At 40.7% G+C, this 26,980-nt stretch overlaps 1 protein-coding gene across 4 annotated transcripts; it reads right to left on the bottom strand.

The window, feature by feature from the left end:
• Positions 1-7,245: 7,245 nt before the first annotated feature.
• LOC134171033 (bromodomain-containing protein DDB_G0280777-like) lies at positions 7,246-26,506 on the bottom strand. 4 transcript variants are annotated; one of them, XM_062632920.1, is made up of 5 exons: positions 25,420-26,506; positions 20,799-20,935; positions 17,672-17,829; positions 12,646-12,758; positions 7,246-7,906 (listed from the first exon to the last, which is right to left on the bottom strand). In XM_062632920.1, exons 1-5 carry the CDS (start codon positions 26,455-26,457, stop codon positions 7,346-7,348), a joined length of 2,007 nt encoding a protein of 668 aa, XP_062488904.1. In that variant the 5' UTR covers positions 26,458-26,506; the 3' UTR covers positions 7,246-7,345. The 4 variants fall into 4 exon arrangements, with proteins under 4 accessions (XP_062488904.1, XP_062488905.1, XP_062488907.1 ...); XM_062632921.1 differs by having other exon boundaries at positions 12,646-12,755; XM_062632923.1 differs by lacking the exon at positions 7,246-7,906 and adding an exon at positions 11,693-12,064.
• Positions 26,507-26,980: the final 474 nt, after the last annotated feature.

Raw genomic sequence — 26,980 nt, 5'->3', positions numbered from 1 at the left:
AGTAGGATTATAGCCACTCAGAGACTTTGTGATGGCTCAGTGCTCCTATTGCAGCAGGGGCTCTGGAAACCAGAGCAAAATGGGTTTACAAGCAGCAGATTAATAACTGCCAAAGTGAGCTAGAGCAGGGCCTTTACCACCTCATCCTGCCCTCCTGCAGTAGGCCGAGTCATGAAAGCATCCTACAGAAAAAGAACATGGTGCAGCAAGTATTGTCCTTGTTGCAGGGTGCTCACTACCCAGAAAAAGGGAGCAAAGGGTTATAGCTGGAAAACACAGAGACAGAAGCATCCTGGAAAAGACAGAGGTGTGGGACCCCATGCCAAACTAGATGAATGGAGGGAGAAAAAAGCAGGAGTAGCATAGAAAATAAACAGCAGTAGGAAACAGCAGTATTAAAGGAAGATCTAGTGATGGGATAATGAAGAAGCTTTGCAGATTTGTCGTGGTTTAAGCCCAGCTGGTAACTCAGAACCATGCAGCTGCTCACTCACTCCCCCCTCTTCTCCTCCCCACCTCTGGGTGGGATGAGGAGGAGAATCAAAAGAATGTAAACCCCACAGGTTGAGAACAGTCCAGTAACTGAAGCAAAATATAAAACTGCCCTTCCTCCTCCTACTACTGGCAAGGGAAATAACAAAGGGAGAGAATATAAAACTAAACAGGAAAAAATAATTCAAACTAAAAACAACAAACACAAGTGATGCACAATACAACTGCTCACCACCCACTGACCGATACCCAGCCAGACTTGAGCAACAATCTGTGCTTTCAGGGTAACTCACCCCAGTTTATATACTGGGCATGACGTGCTGTGGTCTGGAATACCCTTTTGGCTAGTTTGGGTCAGGTGTCCTGTCTCTGTTTCCTCCCAGCTTCTTGTGCCCCTCCTCACTGGCAGATCATGAGACTGTAAAGTCTTTGATCAGGGTAAGCATTACTTAGCAACAACTAAAAACACCAGTGTGTTATCAGCATTGTTCTCAGACTAATGCCAAAACACAGCACTCACCAGCTACTAGGAAGGAGAAAAATAACTGTTACAGCTGAACCCAGCATAAGATTCTACAAAGATCTGCTTCTGGCGATGGTAAAAGAAACATATTTTCATTTTTGAGAGACATTTTTAACTGTGTAAAAAAGAATTAGGGAGACATGATTTTAAGCACCACCTTCACATGCACTATCACCTGGTTTCTATGCAAAAAAACATTGGTCAGTTAAGCAGTGGCTGTCAATTCATGCTGTTAAAACACCAGAAGAGTGTCACGGCAAGTCCTGCAGGCAAGATGGGTGGCAGCATGGGGGAGGTACACAGGGCAAGGCAAGAGATAAAGTGTGCAGATATACCAAGGAATAGATGGTTGACTCTTGCCCTCAGTTAACGCTAAGACATGGAGAGGGAAAGAAAAAAAGAGTAAGAAAAAACACTACCATGAGGGTGTCCAGCTCTTATTAGGTGAATGGCTTTTCTCAAGGCTTGAAATTATAGAATTACAAGGTAGGTTTCCATCACTTCCTACACATTTCAAGTTCTTCTTGTGCTAGCAAAAAGACAGCTTAAAAATACCCATAAATCCTCAGGATAAAAAAGAAGTCAAAATGTCCTTGGTTATGTCTTAAAAATATGATTTTTTTTTTTTAAGTGAAGTGCAAGCTTTGATGGGCTTTGACCAACAGTGTTATCAACCCTGAAAAAGAAATAGATTTATAAATCCCATCTACTTTGTAAAGGCATTCAGTTATTCAGGCTGAAATTATATTGTCTTCAAATAATCGTTTCTGGTCATTTTATGAGTGTAATTAGTAGACAGAGTCATTTCAAGTATCAGCCTCAGAGGCTGTTCAGCAGATTTCAGTAAAGCCAGTCAAGACCAGGAAGACCTCTTCCACAAAGTTAAACCCGAGAGAAGAAAACCTTGTCACCAGCAGAGCTGCAGAGTCTCCTGGAGCCATCTCATCATCCCAGTGTGCCAGCTAAGGTCCCTGCTTAGGCTGTATTTTCCACCGGTCACCAGACACGAGGAGATAGCACCCCTGGGATAAGAGTCAAGAATCAAGTCCATAGATTTCATAGAGATAAAAGAACCAGTTAGTCTGTGAAGTAGCATGCTCAGATCAAAATAGCGCATATGGAACAAAAAAAAAAAAACAAACCTGTTTTTTGTTTTTACATGTGTAAAACATCCTCACTTAAATTTATTTCAAGCACCATTTCAGTCAATTATCAAGAACAGCCGTTATTGTGCAGCATCAGCAAGGATCCCGATGTCACTGATAGCACTGCCTCAGCTGAAGCCTGAGCAGGATTTAACCTCTTGTCAACTTAATTCTGAAAAATACTGAGGAACCAACCAATATTTAAAGTTTAGCCCTCTTCTGAAAGAGGACTTATCACAGAAAACCATCAATAGGCTTTCAACTTCAGATCACTATCCACAAGTAGAGTTGATCAGTTTCTTTGGCCAAGAATGAGGCAAGTCAAACTTGCCATAAACTTTACATGTGTATTAGGAACACAGTGTAATCACATCTCCCTGGCACATTTACTCAATAAATGTGTCACTATTTTATGCCTATTCAACATTTTATTTCTTATTCAGCATGAACATCAAACTAGATGCCTAACAGCAGATACTAAATACTGGATTTCTGGCAAAAAGGTCTATAAACTACTATCACATACAGGTGATCACCTCTATTCTTTGCATTGAGAAAGTGAAGGCTGAAATGCTAGCAAACAGCCAGGCAGCAATTACTTGGGGTTTCTATTTTGAAGACAGTTAAAAAAAAAAAAAAACACAAAACAACAAAACAAACAAAAAAAAAACACAAAAAAAACAACACAAAAAAACCAGCAATAATAAAAAAAAAGGCAAACAGCCAATTTGCCATTCCACCTCTGATCCAAGAACTGAAATTTAAGATGAGAAACTTAAAATTCCCACATCTTGTAACTTGGAATAAAAAACAACTGAACACTTTTCAGAGCAGTTGACAGAATATTTTCAACTGAATTGAAAAAGTAGCTTTCTAATTGTAAGATTAGAAGCCTATCTCCAGAATGGAAAAGAAAAAGCCTTATAGGTGGACATTCAATGCCTAAATTAATTTGGGTTTTAGAAAGTACCTGATCTCTCTCCCATGAGTGGGGAAAACATGCTCTAATCTAAATATGTAGACTTCTTAGAATCTCTTTATAAGACTTGCTCTGTAATTCGGCTGCAGAGGGCAGTTGCAAAAACCCAGGGTAGGAAGCCAGCTTCAGAGGTGTTAAGCCTGTACAGTACCTTGATTTAAGCCCATCTGGAAGCGGTTTTCAGAAGAAAACTGTAAAATACAATTACATTAAGTTGCTTAGGATTTATGGACCCCCAGATGTGTCCTTCTGGCTTTACCTCTGGATATCCACTTACACAAAAAATGTTTACCAGAGTTTAGATATTACCAGAGAGACAGCTTTTTGAACAGGAATACTCATCAAAAGCAATGTCTTCTGGTCCTGCATCTGCTTTTAGCTTCTTGGCAATATGATGTTGAGAAAGAAATGTGACAACTCTTAACAGAGAAAAATCCATAGCTTTAGTCTGATCCACCCCATCAACACGGAGGAGTGCCCTAAGCAAGCCCCACTCTTAGCTAAGCAATTGAAGTCTTTCAGCTGAGGGGGGGTCAGGGTGATAGTGCAAGATTGTGGGACTGTGCAAGAAACTGCTTCAAGGTCAAGCAGGAGATTTCTCATGGGGTCTTTTTCCTTTTAAATCAGAGGTTATGAGGAACAAGAGCAAATTCTGGTAAATATTTTGAACTGAAGGATTATTCCCTTCCACCTGTAGCAGAGAAACAAGATAGGGCTTTTATTGTTTGGCATACTACCAAGGCAGAAGCCACGGCTAATGACAGCAGAATACACACATGGAAATGGAATGCCCCAAGAAGGTCAAATCACTATTTATCCCTAAAACTACCTGCTCCTAGCTGAAGGATCAAGCAATTAAGATGCCTGCAGCCAACTGACTGTAGGGCTTCGTCCTGACACCACCACCTTTCTGATGGTGCTCAGCAGAAGAGGTTGCCATCTTCCTGAGCTTAAGTGTAGGTAAGCAAGGAGGTATATCTGCTCTCTCCTGCACATGTAGGAAGTATAGGACTATGGGAAGGGAAAGCCAGCTGGACTAACCAGTATAATATGAATTTTAACCTAACCCACAGATACAGGGGTCTTGCTCAGTTGCATCTACACCCTCCTCTCCCAGTCCCCCCATGAAAATGTAACATCCAGAAGCAAGAACTGGCCCATCTGATGTTTAGTGCCTAACAGCAACCAGTAACAGAGTATTCAGGATAAGGTATTTACAGAACACTCTTTTGGCTTTAGCATCCTGTTTATTAGAATAGCTAGTTTAACAAACATCGAATTAAAACCAGCCAAGAAACAGGGAGATGCTCTTGTTGAAGCCTCCTCTCAACTTCCTTGGAAAGCAATCATGATTACAGTGCAGCTCAGCATTTATTTCTTTCCAAAAGAGATCAAAAAGAAAGCTCACAAAGGGGGTAACACTTAACGCAAGTTTTCTCCCACCCCAATGTTGTACCATTGTTTCATTACCTCAAGTTACATTAAAGTCAGTTAGAAGAAATTAGCAGACTGTATTTGTCTTCCATGTAAATTGCTAGTGCTGATAAAGCAGATTACTCAAAGGGAAAAAATAGGCAAGTTAGAGACCCCAAAAGAAAAAAAAAAAAAGAGTAACAGTAAATGTACAGGGATCATAAAGAATGAATCAAACTCTATGCTAGACCTATACTGCAGTGTCATTTCCTTACAGCAAATCCTGTTGTAAGTTGTTCCTTACAGCAAATCCTGTAAGTTGTCCTTTAAGAAAGGACAACTAATCTGCTTCAGCAATACAAAGTTATTTTCACTTCAGAAGCTGTTTCCCACCTTCCCTACTCACATCAGAAGTATCAAATATATTTCAATAACTTTGAATTAAAAACCCACAAAAACATGGAACAAACCCATGGATTCCCATAGCTAAAGCAGAGCATCCACAAAATTCAAGACTTACTATATGTTCTCCATTATACAGCTCAAAATACACAGTTATGATTTAAATGGCATTATAGAAGGTAATTTTGGCTTGCTTATCATTAGAGACTAAAGAGCCAGTTACTGTATTTGGTAGATATTTGGTTTTAAGCACTATTCTAAATTGTCAAGATTAATCACAATGATACATCTTAAGTATTTATTTCAACTTAATGTACCAAAACAAGTATACTATACTCTCAATATAAGTGAAATTAATTACCCTACAATCATCACAATAATCCCAAACCAGAATTAAACTTAATTGGAACCTGCACACATTAAAAACCAACATGTTTTTGAGTGCAAGTTCACCACACATTTGCTACACTCCAGTGCCATCTGTCTATAAAAAGATAATTAACATTTTCAATACAAAGAAATACAGCTTGTTTTAAAGTGTACTTGGTCCTAGGCCGTTGAATCCACTTAAATTCCTAAGATGAATGACAGCGCTGATCCTTTTCTGAATTAAAAAGCTGTTACAAATCGGTTTCCTCACTGTGTGTTTAAAAAGTGAGCTTTTCTGAGAAACAAATTCATGCGGAATGTGCTGATACAGAGATGATCTGTGGAGGTCTCACTCCTAACTACTCCCCCAAATTAACCTTCAGGTCTTTTAGCACTGAGCAGCTGCATTTTGAAGACCCCAGAAAACCTGGGAATAATCACCCTCCAGTCTGCATTTAGAAGACCATTTGAGGACAGCCCTTTGAAAGTCCACAACCTCAGTGGAGTGGCAAAAAATACAAACACTCTGCCAAGCTCTGCAGCACAAGGGAGCTGACACGGACGCTGGTGCTGAGGACAAAGCAGGTTCATTAAATGCAGGGCCTTCCCTTTCCTCCCGCACGGTGGCTGGCCGGGGGAGGTCGTTTTCTCCCCTCCTTGTGAAAAGAGCACAAACAGAGTTTGATTTTTTTCCTAAAGTCTGGTAACAAGCTGAACAGCTTTAAAACAGCCTGATGTGAATTTAACAAAATGTGGCCTAGCCCCTGCGCTCAAGGGTGCATTCCCACACATCACATAGGAAACCAAAACGCTGTACACTTAATGCTACACCGTATTGGGGGGGTGGGAAGTTACTTGCTCACACTTTTTTTGAAGGGCACGCGTTTCAAGGAAATGCTAGAGCTTCTAGAACACTAAATATTGCTTTTCAAGGGGGAATTAGAGCAGAAGGAAGACAGACCTTTTCCAAGGGCCTCCCCCTGCTCCTCACTCCCTGCACCGGCTGTTTTTCCCGTAGCGCCATCTGCTGGTCTCCCGGCCTGAGGCACCGCAGGGAAAATTCCATCCCTATCCCGATCCCTATCCCGCAGGTAGGGCAGGCTTCGTGGGGAGGCACAGCTCACCCGCCCCTTGGCGAGGAGACTTCAAACCCAGCGACGGACTAAAACTCCTAATCTCTTCCCGCCAGAAGTGAGCACTTCTCTGTTCTCTGCCGTTTCCCACTAATTCACATACACATGCGAGACTGCAACATAACAGGTTTAGAAAAAGGCTTGTTCTTCCTCATTTCCTCCTCAAGGCGTTTCACAAAACTAATTCATTATGGATTCCTTTCCTTTATCTAAATAAAATTTAGTGTTGTACCTCATTTAATTCCAAAAATACTATTTCTGTAAGTCGGGTGAAATAATTTTCTCGTTAAGTAGCTACAAGTCAAAGGAAACACACTTTTGTGAAATACGGGCTTAACTAAAATCACCTACCATTTACCAACATGCAGTGAATGATTGTATTGCAATCATAGTTTGGAGCCTTAAGTCAGAGCAGCTGTAGTGATTATGCCAGAAGTGATGTCTTTAGGTATTACCCAGAGAGGGGAAAGCAAGCAGGCAAAGGAAGGAGCAAAGTTGGGGCTGCAGGGCCAGGGCAGTGGGGAAGCAAGGCAGGAAGAAGTGCAGCAAAGGTAGAAACATGTATTTGGGCACCAGAGGTGTCTGGCAACAGGTTTGGCCTGATGCTTTAAATCAGAGTTCATTTTTCTTTACAGTACACATGCTCTACAGTACACACACAGCTATAGTACAGGTTCGTGTTTCATTTCACCATCACAATATTCAGTGATGTTTCCATCATATTTTGTTCTACTTTATTTTTTTTCAGTCTCCTAAAGAGAGCGTTTTTTTACCAAGCTTGAGTTCATCACCCTCCATTTCAGCCTGATGCAGCTCAGCACCACCGTGGCTGTGGGCCTTCACCACCATCACCAAGCATGGGCTCAGTTCACAAATGACTGCAACAGCTTTATCCGGAACTTGTTGGCTCATCAGGTGCATATTCAGTTGCTTCAGTTTTCTGCAAGCTACCATCTGTTATCTCTGCACTTTCTTGTTCCTTTTCCATGCTTTTCAATGCATCTGAACTTGCTGGCAACAGACCAAGTACTGACTCTGAGCAGATCTCTCCAGCTGCAAGAAGAATCCCATCTGCAGCTTCAGGCTGTCCCTCCATCTCATTTTCAGTTTCTTTACTTGCAATCAAAGCCTCAGCAATATTTTCAGGTGGTTTATCATCAGCTACTACTGTTGAGGCAAGCTTATAGCTTGCAGCATTTGCTCCTATTTCAGCCTCTGCAGCACTGTTTGGAAGGTCTTCACTGGTTTCTGCCCCATCTGTCTGCACTTCTTGCTCTTTACTCTCTTCTGTATTGCTGGAGCCCACATTAATCGAACACTCACAATAATAGTAACCAGATTGCTGCTTCTTCTTACGCATGGCACAGAGGTCAATTTGACTGAAGACCTCTGTGCCAAAGTAGCTGTTTTCATACTCCTTATACAGATCTGAACAAATTTTTTTGAAGCCCTGAATATTGAAAGAACAATGTCACATTATATGTTTATTACATATGCACACATAAAATACATGCACTTTAGAAATGTACAAGATGTAAGCATTATTGTATAACTTAAAGATAATACCTCCCTCCTCCTCCCAATTAGGATAGCAGTATTAACTGTATCTGGTAGTATTTAGATTGATCCAAGTGCTGAGAAAAATCAACCATTACAAGTGAAAAAATCATAGGAACTTCAGCTTTTGCTGACTCCTCTACCTACTGCAACTTCCACAAACAAAAAACATTTCTATGAAGATATGGGAATAAAATCAATTTAACTCACTGTTATTCAAATGCAGTCACCTAATTTTAGGTATTTTAAGCAAGTTTGCAGTCACCACGTCCATTGGGATGCCAGTCCCTAGTTTTTTGAATTGCCTTTACATGGAATTTATTTCATTTAAAGTTTACTTTGCTGTTTCATCCTGCTGCTACCCTTTAGCAACTGAAAAATGAATCTTTCTCCTTGGTGTACACATTCCACGACAGTAATTAAATTGCGTGATAGAAACAGGTTAGAAAGAGAGTTCACGCACCTCCTTTCCTGTGAGCAAGAAGTATTCAAAGGAAATTTAACTCACTGACTTATTGTGAAAGTAAGCTCATTTCAGCTAGCCAGAAAAGGAAAAGGAAATCACAGCAACTCTTTTGACAGCTAGCAAGCACTGCTAGTATCCCAATGGCCAAATGCTACAGCAGTCATGCCACATAAATGGAAGGGTTTACACATAGATGTGTTTTCAGGTGTTGACATGCTCTTTTCAGACTAATAAAAAATAGTTTCTACTGCCATAATAAAAGCACATGTTCAGAAACCATTATAGTTTAAGACTGTCAAGATTTAAAATCCACAGTCACCCCAAGTAATTTCTTTGCAGTTTTCCCCCAACAACTTCGGGCACAGCAGCACTGATTCCCCTTTACAGGCGTCAACAGGGATGGGCAAGCAATCCAACAACTCCATGGTCCCCACAGTTTTAATTCAGCCAGCAACAAGTTGCCAATTTAAACGAGGAGCTCCCACTAAGCATTTAACCTATAACAAACCATAGATGCCAAGGGCACGCATGGAGATGAAGTGAAGGATGGATGAATCATTAAGCAAGAGGGGATAGTCCTCACCTTTTCTTAACCTAATGAGCAAACAAACTAACAAGGCTCCAAGGACCTGTTTGCAGCACATTGCTTCAAAGAAGTCTCAATCGGTTTGTTCAGGCCTGCTCACAAATGCACAGGAGTGCATAATTTAAAAACAAAAAACAAAAAAGCAAAAACCAAAAAACCAAAAAGCCTCTTTACATGCTTCTTTCCTTGTAAGAACAGCTTTTTTAGCAGGTGGACATGCATGGTGTGGGGATTGCAGGAGGATGGCCAGTGTCACCTGAACAAAACTAGATGTAAATGGTTTCACAATCAAACATATCAAGCCATTAGGCATCACTGCCCCCAATGACCAAAAAGCTTTGAAGTTTAATTAAACAAATTGCACACCTCTTCCTGTGCTCTGGAGACACCCATGTGTCAGTCAGATCCAGGCTGTCCAGTAGCCAAGAGCTATGTGTTGCTTTAATGCCACCAGGTTCAAGTTCTGCTGAAAGGCAGAGGTAAATGTGCATGGGCTGTTTTCTGGGTAGTTCAGGAGGATAATGGAAATTTGAGTAAGGTCATGTCATTGAAGATAACTCATCAAGCAGCCAGAAGAGGGCAGGATTAGGGTTGTCTTTTCATTAAGAAGCTCCAAATATTTTAACGTAAATATGCAACTCTGGAGGATTGCTGCTCTCTCACTACCTAGGTTAGCCCACAGCTATTTGCAGACCTGTACCAAATAAATCTACTTAAAGCAGCATAAAAATCAAGAACAAGCATTTTCTGCTTTAGCACGAGGCGTCTGATCCGCAGCTTTTCTCTGGCGCAGGCAAGCACAGGCAGCAGCCAGCACTGGAGGCCAACCACCTGCACTGACAGAAGTGCTTCCTTAGTCTGTGTGCTGGAGAAGGCTCTTACTACAGGTACTGAAGTGGATTCTCTTAAAAGGTGAACTGTTCCCTTTTGGCTCGTTAGAAGGAGAGGTCAGAGAACCTGAAGAGCCCATATTTTTTATTCATGCCAGAGGTGCACTTCACATTTTGAACCCGATAAACAGCACATACTGCTCCTTTGGTAGCTATTCCAGCTAAATAGCACACAAACCAAGCTCTCTGACCTCTTGAGATATTTAGAGGCAAAACTAAAGTCAAAGATGCACGATTCCCAAGGAAAAAAGTTAGAGTTTGGAGTAGTTGCTTTAAAGAGAACCAGCTCCTCCTTTCTCACAAATAAGGACAAGGTCTCTAGCTACTCCACCAATCCCATCACGTATCTGTCTTGTTAACAAAGTATTGTTGAGATGTAAACTATATACAGTGACTACCAGTAACTATTTCTCAAACTTCTTATATGAAGCACTGAAGTTGCATGAAGCACTGAAACTGCATCCTTACTACAACTGAACATTTATTGTATAAAGAAAGTAATTACAGCCAGTAGATGGCATCATAATAACTAAGGTAATACTTAGTCTTATTCATACTTTGGCATCTTCTAGTGTTTAGGAAGATTGATTTCTCTCCTGCAGTCTTTAGGAATGGATTATTATAGAAGTAGTCAGTTTTCCTTTTCCCATTACATTTTGGTTTTGAAAGAGATGCAGTAAACTGTCCAGTTTGGTCTTTAAGACTAAATCCTATGTCTAAGGTTGAGACTTACTAACCTCAGGGAGATTTGTTCATGGACATATAAAGTGCACATAGCTCCTGATAACTAACTTAACATACAGCCCTGCCTCGCTTCAGTTTTCACAGACCTGATGTGTAGAATGGTATTGTAGGAGCAACAGTTTTAAGGTGCAAATAAATTTGGACAGGAATGAGCAATGCTTGGTAAACAAGGGAAAAGAAGAGAATATTTTCTACCTGGACTTCAGAAAGTCTTTTGACCCTGTTTTCCCTTAAGATCTTCATAGAGAAGCTGATGAAGCATGGGCTAGATGAACACTGGTAAACTGAAAACTGGCTGAACAACCAGGTCCAGAGGGTAGTGACTGGTGGCACAAAGTCCAGTTGGAGGCTGGTAACTAAAGGCATACCCTGGAGGTCTATACTGGGGTATGCCTCTGGCTCAGCAACTTCGTTAATAGTGTGGATGATGAGGCAGGCGTGCAGCCTCAGCAACTTCACTGACAAAATGACAAAACTGGGAGGAAAGGCTGATTCAGCAGGGGGTTATACTGCCATCCAGAGGTACCTCAACAGGCTGAAAAAATAGGCCAACAGGAGGAACTTCATGAAGTTCAGCAAGGGGAAGTGTAAAGTCTTACTACAGGGAATGAACAACCGCATGCACCAATAAAGGCTGAAAGCTGATAGTAAAGCAGCTTTGCAGAAAAGGGCCTGGAGGTCTCGGCAGATACCAAGTTGACCATAAGCCAGCAGCATTCCCTTGCAACAAAGGTGACCAGTGATATCCTGGGCTGCGTTAGGACAAGTACTGCCAGCAGGTTAAATGGAGGTGATCCTTCCCTCTGCTCAGCAATGGTGAGACTATAGCTGGAGTACTGGGCCCAGCTCTGGGCTCCCCACTTGGTAATCAAGCGTTCAAATCTCTATACATTTACATATTCATATAAGCAAGAAGATTACATACACAAATCATTATACAATAATACATGCCGTATTTGGTGCTAGATATCAAAAGAGAAGAACATGCAATAATTTTTTTTTTTTTTTTTACTTTCAGCTTGGTAGTAAGAACTGTGAAAATACTCTGGACAAAAGTCAACAGTAATTCCTACACACCTGTGGTATATTTTCTTTTGCATTAGACATTGCTGATGATTGTACTCATGAAATTCCCCATAGACAATATAAAAGAAAAAAGCCTCCAGCACAAAACTATCAGTACTATCCAACTTTGATTGTACCGTGTATAGAGAAGGCAAATATCAATTCAATATGAAGCACTTGATGTGCACAAATACAAGGTCATTTTCTTCAGCTATTACAGCATTTTCTGTTTTCTTTGTATATACTCCTTTAGTGTTTCAGGTTTGCAATATATTGACCTCATAAATACAAGTACTATTCCTGGAAATAAGCAGGACAATATACCACTGGGAAATGAGCAATCTAATCAGAGTTGGGTTTTATTTTAATTGCATGTGATAAAACCTCATACAATGCTGCAGTAAAGGTTAGAAAAGCACACCACACATTTCTAGCATAAATCAAGGCACCAGCCTGGCTTCCAACATGACATTAATATTGTTCTCAAATAAATACTGCTCAGAATCCATCCTGCCCTATGGAAACAGATTGACATTGTGTTTTCCGTGCAGACTCAACTAGCCGCAACAGAAGGAAAGGACTGTGTTCTCTACAATACATCCATACACAATATGAGAAAGAGACCTCATCACTTCTAATTGTTTATGAGCAAACAACTCTGCGGGCCAGCCCATATGCAAGCTTTGTTAAATAGAAATATTTTTTCCCTATTTGCAATGATTATTGCAACTAAACCATATATATGCACACTTAAGTATATGCTAGATACTTATATATACTTACATATATAGTCCCCAAGAATTTAATTAGAAGGAAAATAATCACTAGAACAGAACAGATTCCAGTAAGGAAAAACATGTATATTAAAACCCATTACTTACCTTTCTTTTCAACCTTGGTGCTTTGGAGAGCTTTAGGAAAGTAAGATGTGGTTTGAAATCCTTACTCCCTGAAACATCGAGATTCATTTCCACAAAGCATTCTTCTACAGCTTCTGGTAAAGAGATAAAATCAGAAACAATAAAAAAAAAAATAATAACAGTTGTGAGGTAGTTAAAAATATTTGCAATCAGGTTGCTGAAAAGCCATTATGGCTTTCTTGAGCAAGCCACATAGTTAAAACACACACAGCAGATAACCAGCTGCTGTGCCACCACAGACAACAGAAATGAAAAATAAGCAAAACCAAAGTTGTACATGATGTACAGCTATATTTAAAAACCTGAAAGTGGATCCAAACTTTCATGCTTGCAATGCAACTTCTTCTGAACTCACAGGGCTGCTATAACAACAGTGAGTTCAGGGAAGCACATGCCCATGAAAGCCCTGCCCAAACAAGATGCAGCACCAGTGGCCACAACTGGGGAGTGTAATGAAACAGAGTCTCCCTGATTATTGAAAAAAGCAATGAGATAAGCAAAGTGCTTCTAGTAAAAGGTGGCAAGATGCACAGAACTAGTACAACTCTGCAGCACTTAGAGCAGTTCAGAGGGAAACATCACATGCAGTACTCCTTCCCCAGATTATGTAATGTACAGCATTTGTGATGGTGTCAGTATAAATGTTTTGACCACAAAATTATAAAGCAATAAGGTTTTATTTTGCATTGAAAGAAGTGTCTGTAAGCAACTCTAGACTTTATATTTTTCAAGGTCTTTCAGCTAAGGTTGTAACAACAAGTTGAGCCAAGTTGATCTATTGCTGGTTTTTGTGAAGTTTGAATTGTGGGATGCAGAGTCCTGCAAGACTAGTGAGGTGAAGCTTACATGAGGTAGACCCCTGCCAAGTCTAGCAAATGTAGAAGATCAAGTGTTGGTCAACAGTTGCCCTTGAACAGTTAAAAACTCTTCCCAGCCATTTTTCTTACTGCCAGAGGTATTTTATCCCCATTATACAACTGGGAGGGAGGGGGGGAAGAGGGGGTGGGAGGAAGAAAAATCAACATCTGCCCTGGAAACCTGTAAATTCATATGGCTCTCCCAGACCACCCCCAACCTTGCCACCCATCCTTGTTACTCCTTAACTGCTTAGGCAGTGAGAGAAGCAGGTTCAGTGTTCACATTTGTATTAAAAATAGCATATCACATATGTGATTTTCAACAAGGCACTAATCACGCTACTTCCATTTTATGTTTCCCTCTATCAGGAATTTTGGATACATGTATGTTTACTAGTTTATCACATGCTTTTATATCAAGGCCAAGTATCTGGCTTGGAGTTTGGCTAATTAATACATTAGAATGTTTCATCTCAGTATTTGTGAGGGAACAGCAGCTGAGGCTGTCTGGTCACTTTGCCAAGACAGCTACTTTGTTTTCCATCTGGAAAACGTATAAATAATAGGAACCAATTGCCCAAAAAAAAGTATTTAGTGCCCTTCTAGATACCCTACAGGAAGCCCACCTGGCCTCCATCTGCTGCTACAGAAGGGTGCAGTCTGGCTGTATGTCCGGTGTGGACATTGCAGATAATTTAGGGCATCTAAAAATGGTACTAGGTGATTATGGCTAGGTATCAAATAAGCCCTAAAGCACCTCTGGTACTTTGTCAAATAAAGCACACTAACAAAGTTTCTGCATAGAATCATAGGGTGGTTTGGGTTGGAAGTTGTCTTAAAGATCATCTAGTTCCAACCCCCCTACCACTGGCAGGGGCACCTTCCACTAGACCAGGTTGCTCAAAGCCCCATGTCATGTTGTCAATACGTCAAAGCACAGCAAGCCCCAAGGAACACATGCAGCAGCAAAGTATCTAAGCTCCTGCTAGGAAAAAGCCCTTCTCCACACATCATCTTGATAAATAACATCATCCAGATGCACAAGAAGAAGCAGCCTAAATCTTAACTGTGGCTGGTCTCTTCTCCCAAGTATGAAGTGACAGAACAAAAGGTAACAGCCTCAAGCTGCACCACATGAGGTTTAGATAGGATATGAGGAAAAATATCTCCACTGAAAGGTTAGTCATATATTGGAACAGGCTGCCCAGGGAATCACCAAACCTGGAAAAAAAAAAAAAAAAAAAAACATGTAGATGAGGCCCTTGATGACATGGTTTAATGGTGGTCTTGACAGTCCTGCAGCTGTTGGACTTGGTCTTTTCCAACCTAGTGATTCTGTGATTAACCTAACAAAAAGCTGTAAGTAGCATCTCCTCATGTTCACCACCCAACACCAATCCTACCAAACAGCAGGAAGAGGTTGCTACTGCAAAGTGAAGGTCTTACTGCCATGAGCAGTTCCATCAGAAAAGTTGATGATAGGTCAAGGGTAGGAATCATCTTCAAGAAGTCTATTTAGGACCAGTGTTAATAGCTGATGTCCTGCCATGTCAGAATGGCACTCAATTTTCCAGACACCATCATCCCTAGCTTATTTGAGAAATAGCCTAAGACAATTCAAAGACATCTTAAGCAGTACCTCTTTTTCAAAGCAGATGGAGTCACTAGCAGCAAAAGAAGCCCAGTTATGCACAGTATTTACCAATTAACTGCTGCTAATTGATCAAGAGTCAGGATAACTCTCCACTTTGAAACCAAAGCCCATGATGTAGGAACAAAAGCAAATGAAGAGCCAAGACCCACCTATTTTATTTTTTTATATATATATATTTTCTGATGCCAGGAACACTTTAGAGGTTCAGAAACTTCATTAGAACAGCTGGACTGTTAAACTGTTGCTGACAAATTAAAAAGGTCACAACAAGGCAGAGGCAGCTGGCAGGAGGAGTTTGAGCTTTGCCAAATTATTCACCCATCATGCTGCTTGGAAAGACAGCATTTGAAAATCCTCACCTACCCCATAAGCAACTAAAAATATTGACTAAAGGGTAAGACCCCCCCCCCCAAACCAGCCCTATTCATTGTTTAACAATTCAATCAATATGCTCAGAGAGAGGGGGAGGAGAAAAAACAAGAAAATATTTCTTCAGACATATCATTAAAAGAATAGATTTTGATACATATTTGCATAATCCTCAGACTCATTAAGTTCTAGAAATGGTCAGAAGTTATGCAGAAAGGAGAACACCACTGGAAGTTACATCTCTCTGAACAGCAAAGCCACAGAGTTAACAGCACGAAAACTGGAAGCTTGTCTCACAGTCAAGGAAGCATTTCAGGCAATCAGTGAAAAATCATACTGCATTAAAACCACATGAGTACTGACAGAATATTCCTGGGGTTTGCAATCAAAACTTTTCTTCTCCATCTCATTAAGGGGTTCAGATCAAAAGCTAGACACTAGGTTTCTGGAACCCTGAAGATAAATGTTATCCAGACAGAGAACACAAAAGGATCTGCCACCCACTACTGTAATGGTTTTTAGAGTTAAAACAGCCCAAATGCCATTTCAAAAAAAAAAAAAAAAAAAAAAGGATTGACCTTGTATGCTGTGATTCATAGGAATAAAATTCCCAGTTAAGGAAAAAAAAAGGAAAAAAAACCAAAACACAACAAATAAATGGGAAAAGAGCAGTAGTCAGACAAGAGAAAGGAGGTATTCACTTCCGCATCTTTCAGAAGTGAAGGAAAGAGCTATAGTTGGGAGGGGGCATCACAGTGAAGCAGGCCTTCTTTCAGTGGCACTTGAGTATACATGTTGTGGACAGCTATGTACCATATATGATCTGAAGAAAAATTGCATCCTATGTCTTCTACTTAGTCATCTTCCAGCCAAGATTATTTTGTGGTAAACTTAAAGACATTAGAAGAAACAATTTGAGCATGAGCAAGTTTGTTGAGTCTCTAATGCCAATATGTATGGACAACAGAGTACTTTCAAACAAAAACATATCTGGTTTGAGTTAAAATTACTTCATCCATGGTAAAGATAATAAGAGAAATGAAGGCTAGAGGCAGGCAAAAAACATAACAGTGAAGTGGCCAATTTTATTAAGCTGACAATTACAGCACAGCATCTGTACATATTGAGGCATCTTCTGTCTAGTTGTAACACTGACTACTTAAGATGGAAAATAAACAGAAGAGCAAGATTGTTATATCAAAGCTAAAAACTGGAGAAGGTAGGAAGCAGCTACAAAAAAAAAAAAAACAACAAAAACAGACTGTTCTAAAAAGTCATATCCTTTGAGGATAACACAGTATCTGTACTGCATGCCTTTTGAGAAGCATTAGTTGTACTATGCTTCCTTTTTGCTTAGGATGAAAATAGCAGAGAAAAATAATGTATATCGATTGTTTCTGCTCTGTTGGAAGTGGATGCCCAGGACACAAATTAGGTTCTGCATTGCAGGCTAAGGCAGCAACTAAAACCAGAACAGGCTGGGGCAGGAAGAGCCCTTATGAAATTGTGCTCAGATGCAGGTAAGCAAGTCAAAGATCTGGAACACCTTCATGAACCCATCAGTGCTTTGGGAAGTTAGAGCAGACACAAGATACTTGTTCCATCTTCTACAGTAGAAGCAAAAGACTGGTTTGCTGGTGCTACACGTATATGTATGCAATTGCTGCTATTTGTCACCTCCTTTTCTAGAGATTTCATGAGCTCTTCCATTTAAAGGAAATGCTTGCAAATTCGACTGGGCAAACACTTTAAGAAGTTTCCAGTTTATTAGAAGGAATGGAACCCAAGTTTTGAGGTGCCACTTTGAAGACCCTATGTACTCTATACAGGCCTGAGAGATCCTGACTGCAGGGCAGGGTAGTATAGCCTTGCTGTGCGATCTTGACATGTCAAATGTCTGTGCGTCTCACTTGTCCCAAGTTAGTATAGATAATTTATTTTCACTCTAACGCCCAGTTGCAAGCTTCATATTTAACAATCAAGAAAAACAAGGAAACCAGGAAAGGCACATCATGGCCATGCACAGCAACTCATGCCGGCACTTACAGCTGATGGATTCTACAAGCTGGTTTACCACAAGTGTTAAAGAGTCAGGTTAGATACTCACCTGCAATTCTGCTCAGTGTTTTCTGGTCTTCCTCCAACATTTTCACATATATGACTTGATTGTTAAACTGTCCAATCCCATGAAACATCATATTAAGTTCTTTACCCTGCAAGATGGCTTCCACTTTAGTCTTGCTTTGCTTCAGTGCCAGCACAGCCCTTCAAAAATAATATATATACACACATTGAAAGAAGATTATTTGATTACATATGAAAATATTGATCCTTTTAATACCAGCAAATACACCTAATTTTGTCCACTTTGCAGCATTAAATGGTGTGACAAGCACACTGTATTTCAGAGCTAATGCCTTTGTAACAGAAGATGCAGAGGCATTTTAAACACATTATGTCTTTCAATAACTTTAACCTTAATTTATATAGCAAAAGTGAGTTTCACTAGCAAAGTGAATGTTGAAGTCATTAACATGCCAGGAACAGCTATGTGACTATATGCTGCTAAAGAGTCAAAAAGAGTAAAACTGAACTTATGTTTGTGTCACGTAGTTTAAAGCTTTATCATTGCCATTTTCAACTTGTTCACTAGTTTTGTTCTTAAGCCAAAATTAATTTATTCTCCCACCTGAAGCACATTTAGCATTTGTCTCCTATTCCAGCACAGCTAAGAAAATATCAAATTTATGCTTATGTTAGGAGCTCTATGTCCCATTTCAATAAAGTTTACATGTGCACCTTGCTGTGCAGATACATCTCCAAAAAAGTGAATTACCCGATGACATTAATACTTCAAACTCAACCATTTTTTCTGAAAAACATGGGGGAAAGAACTATAACTAATAGGTTTCTAAATGTAGACACCAAGTCTTTCAGCAGCTTAACACCCACTGAAGTTTCACAGGTGTCCCTTTTTACCCTTGGTGTCTCAGAAAGGGGGATCCTCTCAGTCCCCAGAATTGAGCAGAAACCTTCTACTAATGCTTCTTACTTCTAACCAAATACTTCATAACTAAGGACTGCAAGACACCAGCCAATGGGTTGCCATGGCTCCTGTAGCCACATTTACTTTATCATTTCACCTACAGCAAGTTGTACAACCCACATAGCACAAACTAATTCCTTTAGGAAAACATGCTGCATGCATACAAAGGCCACTTCAGCCAATCAGAGTCAACATTATGAGTAATCCTCACTACTACATTTGAGCTATTTCAGCTACAGCAACATAGGGACTACTTCCTTCTGAAACTTCTGGGGCCTCTGCAGGTGAAGATTTGGTGAGGACAGGACTGAAGGTGGAAAGTGAAGGAATTCTTTGCAGAGGATTTTGCTTCTTCCACCTTAATAACAAGCAAGGCTAATCTAGCCTTTTATTTCCATTATGTCCAAGCTACCATTAAATGCTGCTAGAACAACTTCTCACAGAATCATAGAATGTTTTGGGTTGGAAGGGACCTTAAAAGTCATCTAGTTCTAACCCTCCTGCCATGGGCAGGGACACCTTCAACTAGATCAGGTTGCTCAAAGCCCCATCCAACCTGTCCAGGGATGGGGCAGCCACAGATTCTCTGGACAACCTGTGCCAGCGTCTCACCACCCTCACAGTAAAATATTTCTTCCTAATCTAATATAAATCTACCCTCCTTCATCTCAAAGTCATTCTGGCTTGTCCTGCGACTACCTCCCCTTGTAAAGTCTCTCCAGATTTCAAAAAAGTTCCTTTCCAGCTTCCGTCATGAGATTTGACGATGCCTGCCTGCCTCCCTCTGTGAAGGGCTGGGCCAGCTCTTTCAACAGTGCTATTAGCTTGACAAGTGAGAAATACTTGGCCTAACACTTTAAGGCAGTCTTTCATGTGAGCAGTAGCCACTGAACTACAGCCTCATTTAGTAGAGCTGTGTAGGTAGATAGAAGATAAAGGCTGAAAAGCATTTGGCAAGAAAGATCTGCTTTTCGTTAGGTATGCCCATTATTTTTGTATTACAGGCACATATCTAGTTTTAAGTTCATTAACACTACTTAGCTCCACTCACCTCCCTAACCAATTGATTCCCATTTTGATTGCTGCTCTCTGCTAGCTTTCCAGGTTCTTGGAAGATAGCCTGCCTAGTCAGCAGCACTGACACAGGGTTTTATTACTAAATTACCGTACATGGTGTCTTCTGCATGCAGGCAGTTTAGCCATGTAATGATCCTCCCATCTTTTTTCCCCTCAGGTCCTCCAAAAAGGCCTCTAGAATGTACAATAAGGCAGGTAATTTTAAAGGCAGGCACATACAACCCTGTAATTTCCAATTTAATCCTGCTTAACGGTTACTGCCTGTGTGCGCAAAAGTGTTTCTCTGCTCATATTGGTTGACATCTCTTCAGCTAGACATTCTGCTGTATACCCAAGCGTATCCTATGTCACGTTTACATGGTGTTGAGGCCTCACTATTTTTTCATTCCCTTGCTGAGGTAAGCCAAGGCCCTGGAGAAAGGGCTGCTTCCACCAGATTTCCACCTCTATCACACAGTGTCTTCCAAGAAACATAAAGGCCTTCCCTCCCTGCCTCTTCACGCCAAGAGTCTCAAGTTTCCCATTGTGGAACAGGCTTAGGATAAGGCTTAGAGAAAGGAGATCTATAGCATACTGGTTCTATTTGCTAGATCTTTCTAGCAGCTCTAGCCTTCCTGACTACAGGGTACCTTTTCTTAGTCACCTTTTAATATCCCCATCTTAATCCACAGTGCCCCATTGATAGCCCACAGCTTGAATCAGACAAGTAAGCAGCTTGGAAAGGAGCTAAGCAATTTTTGTTTTCTTCTACAAGTAACATCCTACCAGCTAACATTTCCCAGCTGATACAAGCACAGCTGATCTGAAAAGCTGTGGTTTCTCAAAAGGCAGCAGCTCAGAGAACTTTACATCCATGGAGTTAATTTATAGCAGTAATACAGTAACACAGTAGTAATAGTCACCCATGGCACATACACAAAATTTCAACCTCTAAAGCATCACACCTAGGTTTCATAAAGATCTTTCCCCTCAGGTACTGAGAACAAGACAGAAACTGATAACAAGATAAATTGCATGTAAGCTATGCCAAAACACTTACAATAGCAGAAGTAAGGCTGGCTACCGCATTTACAGAAAAAATAGCTGCACCTGTATTTTGCAGAATTCTTACTTTTTTATTTCTTCTTCTGTTCCCAGGTGAGCTACTATTATAGTCAAGTGCATAGTTTGAACAGGAAGAAGAGCTCTCAACAGATCAGGTTCTTTAGTGAATATGAGCTCTTGGACATCTTCAATTCGGTCCAAAATCTGCAATGGAGTAAACAGGAGACAGCAAAATATATCTTCATTTTAGAATGCCCAAGTATTACTTGAACTCAGAATGAAACCTTACACATCCAAAACTCCAACTCCAAAGTTAAGCCAGGAATCTGCAAAGTAAAACTCCCCAGATCTATCATATAACAACTTTCAGATTCAATTTCAAAGTTAATTTTTCAGGAATTGATTGATCTGGCTCTCTTTTTAAAGCCTACTGGCTAAAGTCATAGCTCTCATGTAAGAAAGCACTGCTAGATCTAAAAGTAGGTCTGAATCTGACCCTAAGCATGTTAGAATAATGCTTGCAGCACTGTGTAAATATTAACGGGATCCTCATGCAGTTGTCAGTTGTTAATAGACCATGGAAATTGAATAACATTTCCATAATTAATCTTATGCCATTTTCTGATTACAAGTTTGATCACAGATTAAACTAATGTCTCTCCCCAAAAAGAAACTAACACCAGGCAAAGATCATCTCGGTAAGCACACTGTTTTCCAAGTTGGTATTTTCTAGAGCCATTTGGCCATTTTCTGGTTCTTCTGAGTCTGTGCCTTTACTCCAAAGAAAGATACTTTCAGAATGATCTGTTAAGGTTTATAAGCTAGTCACAGGAACAAGGTAGGAGGGAGAAGAATTCAATAACACAGGGACTGAGCACCTGGTGGAAGCCTTTCTTAAAGCCAAGTCACTTATAGATTTTCAGATTATTTCACTCAGCAAATTCTGGCTTAAATGTCTAGGTGCTCACACATGTTAGAGCTCCACTTTATTCTTACACAGGTTGAAACAGCTGGGTCAATATGTTTTTGTTTTGCAGTCTTTCTACATAATGCCTTGGCAGTCGTTGTACAGTGCAGTCAATAGTCCTACAACCTGCACAGCAGAAGAGATTAGTCTAACAAGTTTCTGATAAATGTCGTGATAAACCCACACACAATTAAGAGAATCCATTTGAAGATATGAACAGTGAACTCTCTAAATGCACAGACTCTTACAGTACATTTGTCACTGGAAAACACATCAGTGAAGTGACTTTTACATTAAGGTAATTTTTACTGCAACTGAGGCACAGTTTATTATGGTCTGCTACTTACAGCTCATTTGCTTAGATCATGAAAACAGGGCAGGAATTAAGCCATCAAGTTGTCTGACCACAGGAACTAAATCTTTGCTTCTACAAGACTAGGTTATGTGTTGACAGCAATTCCACAAAACAGCCTTGTGTTCTCCTTTGCCCAATCTTTTTAAGAATACTCTTGAAATAAACTAGATGATTCCTTTGCCTCTTCAGTTGGAGGCTTAGCCAGCTGGGAAGCCAAGTTTGAGCAGAATTTCTTCATGTAGACATCTAACTACTGTAGAGGCAATTTTAATGTCTTTCCTGACCCTTTCTTGTCAGCTTCACAAATGTATCTTCAGAACATTCTGCTTCTCCTGTGGGCACAGCCCACCTTATCTCTAATTTTTTTTTATTTTTTTTTTTTCTGTGGCTCAGTCTGTAGCACTTTTCTAAAAAATGCTGGGTTTTTTATAGGAAGGCTGATTTTTGAGGGTAAGGGACAGGGAGTAAGCACTTATAATGGACTACTAAAAGCCCAAAACCTCCATTGCCTGAGGCTGGTGTCCCCACTAGACACAAAGGGGAAAGGACTGTTGCACCAGGAATGCAACAGGTTTTTTTCCCGTTTCCTCAACAGGTTTTTGTCCTGTTGAAAGGGTGAAAAATGAAGACAACTCTCAAAAGTCATCTCAGGATGTCTCAAAAATATGATTAAGGGAAATTAATTCTACCAAAAATACTAACAGCATCTTTAAAACACTTCTGTAATAGGCTACAAGGCCTACAGTATAACAAGCAGCTGTGCTCTACATTCAGTCAGGTTAGCAACATCTGCTTTAGCAGTAAAAAACATTTGAAATTGTTGATAAAACACGTTATATATGCATGTATATGTATATATATATACATACACACACACACATTTATTTACTCACCTTTCACATATACCAGGCCTAAAGTACTGTGCCCTTCAGTGTTCCTATCACAGAGCTTAACCTAGGGCTGCCACCCTTAAAAGATAACACTCAAGAGGAGCATCCAGCCAGGGATCAGATAAATTACAAGATCTGCTAATCTGGCTAGTGGGAGCAGGGAAATCTGAAAGGGCGGAATTGAGAGAGAATAAAAGCAGAAAGAAGGGAAGGACATTCATAGAGGTGTACCAAATGTGATCACGAGCTGTAATATTAGGACACTCAAATCTCATTAAAATAGCAAAATAAGTTAAGCATTCATGTCCCCTCAAGCTGTTCCATGATCTCACTCCTTAAATGGCAGGAAACTTTCCAGTTTCCAGCCTAGATTTATTCTTTGCCCACTTCATACCTATTTGCTTGTCTGCCAACATTGTCTTCCAGCTTACAGTTATTTTCCCTTCCTGGCATTTATCTTCCTGATGTGCTCTGCACTTTTGTTCACCTCTCTGAAGCCAGTCATATGTAGAAATCACCAAAAGTTATAGAAGGCCATCCTCCAGATAACCTTCAGAGACTATTCCACTCAAGATGAAGCCAGAGCAAATAATTGCCTACCAAGAGGAAGGCACCTTTGACATCTCCATTTAACACATACATAAGACTTTCTGCACTTAACTCAGGTAGAAACAAGAACTCAAAAGCCTGCCAAAGAAAGCTGCTATACTGCAGCTTCTTGTCACACTGGGGAAAAGAAAAAAAAAAAGTACAACAGATACTACCTTTCTAGTTAATTATTACCTTTCAGCAGCATAAATACAGTCATGGCAGATACTGCATGGAAACCTAGCCTAGGAAAAAATAGGACTCAAGTTATATATTGCAACAAGCAGTATCCACTTGGCTCACTGGAAAAAACACCATAAACTAACAGCAGAAGCTGGTAGCAGAGAGTTATATTTTCACTACATTCACACAAGTTAACACTCAGTTTTTGCTTGGTAAGAAGAGATCCCAAGATGCATACATATTATAAATATTAATTAACACAATTTATATGCTGTTTCTCAGTTCTGCCCATGGTAGCTGGGACACAGCAATTACTGATATAAATTAAGACTTCCCCCTGCCTGCCTCTGTCAGATGGAAGAGACTGATTCTTGTCTTTGCACCCCAAAGCCTTTCTCTCTTCTCTGCATTTGAGTGCTCAGTCACCTGTTGCCCCTACAAAGTCCACAGCATGGGGCATGCCTAACCTCAACACTCCTGTTCACCAGCCAAGTGACCAGCGTCCCAGGCAAGAGGAATGCAGCAGGTACAAGTACAAAGCGAGGGCCCTGTTTGCTTTTGCATACCCTAAGCAGCTGCTAACAAATCATTGTCATGAGCAAGCCAATTGTCTATAGGAGGCTAAAGTGAGAAAATAAATCCCTGTTCATAAAGGTACTGACAGCAATGCTTTGGGAACAAAACTGTGTTCTTTAGAAACTTTGGGGGGGGGGTGGTGTTCAAGACTTATTCCATCAGAATGGGAATAAGTAGCTCAAGGTGGGCAAATATAGTCTCTCTTACTTTACAAAGGGACATACAGTTATGCCAAAGTTAGGGGCTTCAAACCAATCGTACATGAGTAGTTAAAGAACAAAGTGTGAAATCTGTCCCTCCAGCTTTTGTATTATTTTTGGAATTTTTTTCCATGTTTCCTAAGACAGTGCCTGTAGTACACTACAGGGCTGTCTTGACATATTTAAGAACATTTACTGTGGTAACTGAAATGCTTTAGGTCCCTCACAAAGGCTATAGAAGAAAATACATCTGTTTGTATTTCTGCTGTTTGCTGTCTTTTGGTTTAATAATATGAAGGTGAAAGACTATTGCTTTTTCAACACTTCTTCAAACTTGGATGAAGTGTGCAGACTCCACACACAGCCTTCATGGAATTAACCATCTACCTAAGATGTCAGGGTACGTTTGTTGGGTAAAAGATTGAAAAGAGAATAAAGACATGATAAAATCTTCCATAGAAGCAAAGGAAGCTCTCACCCTCTGCTGTGACCTTCAGTAGGGAAGGAAGTGAACAAGCAAGTCAATATCATTGCACTAAATATGGCTGTAAGACATCATAGAATGAGACAGTGCAAGATGGTGAAAGCCACTGCTTCATTTAGAAAAATGATTATAGAACAGAAGATAATATTGAGGGCAGACCTTATGGAAAGGGCACTGGCAATCCTCAATGTGTTGTTTGGGTTTTTTAATTCCTAGTAGTAACTAAAATATTGGTGTGTTATTGACAGTGTCCTAGCTACAGATACAAAGCACAGCACCTACAAGGGCTGCTATGGGTAAGTTGACTCCATCCCAACCAGACACTACTTCAGGAGCAGCCAATTCCTGCTCCACTGCCTGGCTTCTTAACAAGATTTGAAACCAAAGTAACTAAAATTATGCTTAGCTTACTTAAGGTTTTCATGAAACTGCTACTTCGAAATACCTGATCATCTGTTATTGGAATCGCAACAAAATAATTTGGAGTCTCTCGTGGACGTTTCTTTGACATGTCATGCCCCAGGTCTTCCTTCTGGTCTTTCACCTTCCCCTTAGGCCATTCTTGGACTTTTCCTTGCTCCTGCTTTCTCTCTGGAGCTCTTTGACCTTCCTCTTCTGGAGGTAGATCTGCTTTTAGCTGTTCCTGCTCTTGGCTCTGATCCTCAGTCTGATCCTCTGTCACCATCCCATCCTGCTCTATATTGTCTTCAACCTGCAGCTCCACCACTTCTACTCTTCCCTCTTCTTGGCTCTGGTCCTGCTGGGGTTTTGTCGCCTCTCCTCCTTGATCCTGCCTTTGGCTCGGAGCCCCCTGTGGCACCCGCTCCATCACAGCCAGTCCACTCTCACCTTCAGATTTTGCTTTTGTCTCTCCCCAATTTTGCTTTGGAACAAGCTGCTTTCCATTCCCTAACACTTCCTCACCTTGGTCCTGGAGGCAGATTGCCTCTTCCTGGTCATGTCCCAACTGCAGCTGCACAGTGACCTTGATGCCAGCCATACCCTGTCCCTGCTCCTGTGGCTGTACCTGTACAGTTACTTGCGGGAGAGCTGGCCCTCGGCCACTCTGCTGTAACTGCACCTGCACGGTAACTGATGGGGCCTCCCATCTTGGGCTTGGCTTCCGAGGTCGCACATTCACATTCACCTCTGGAGACTCCAGACCTTGGCTCATCTTCTGTGGGCACACCTGCACGGTCACCTCCGTGGCCTCCCACCCCTGGTCTGTTTCTTGTGGTCCCATATTTGGGGCAATGCCTCCTCGTGTTGTCTGCTTCCGCAGCTGCACATGGACATTGTCCCTTCCCTGGGGCTGCTGATCAAGGGGTTGCAGCTGTGCTGATGAGAGATCTTCTCGTCCTTGCCTTATCTGTACTGGTGAGCAGAGTTGCTGAGCTCCCTCTGGACTTTGATCCACATGAACCTGCTGCTGGACTGTCTCTTGATGCCTACTCCTACACAAGTCCCCTTTTACAACCTCCATCCTATGGCAACAGAATTTTCTTATCCAAAGCTGGGGATTCTTCAAGATCCTCCTCTTTGGCTCTTCAAAGAATTTTTTAAAGCAACTGGAAAACAAAGAAAAAAGCTCAATAGCTATCAAAAGAAAGAATTGCTTACAATAGTTCAGTCAGGGTTCAGCTCTGCAGTTACACTCACTACAGGGAGCACCAACCAGGACAAATAGCTCAATCTAAAAACCTCTGGAGACTCCAGTTCAATATTAAACCACTGTGGTAGTTTAAAAATGTACAATAGTCTTGACTTCTACCCTTGCCCTGCTTAGGTCTCACATATGTTAAGGTACAAGTATGCCATTTCATAGCATGCAGCAGTATAGATGTAGGTTTTATCAAGGGACTACAAGTACATTACCTAAGGTAAAGAAATCCAGATTAGAAGAATAACCTGAGCCAAAGACTCAAACACTGACTATATCCAAAATCAATTTTGCCAGTGAAGCTTTGGTTTCCTGTGACAGCAACATGTTCTCATCTAATCAGACT

This window comes from Pezoporus occidentalis, unplaced genomic scaffold (assembly GCF_034315485.1).
Source record: "Pezoporus occidentalis ecotype Australia unplaced genomic scaffold, CSIRO_AGI_Poc_V1 ctg4, whole genome shotgun sequence".
NCBI lineage: Eukaryota > Metazoa > Chordata > Aves > Psittaciformes > Psittacidae > Pezoporus > Pezoporus occidentalis.
Note: the sequence above shows the minus strand (reverse complement) of the source record. Positions and strands in the feature narration are given on the sequence as shown.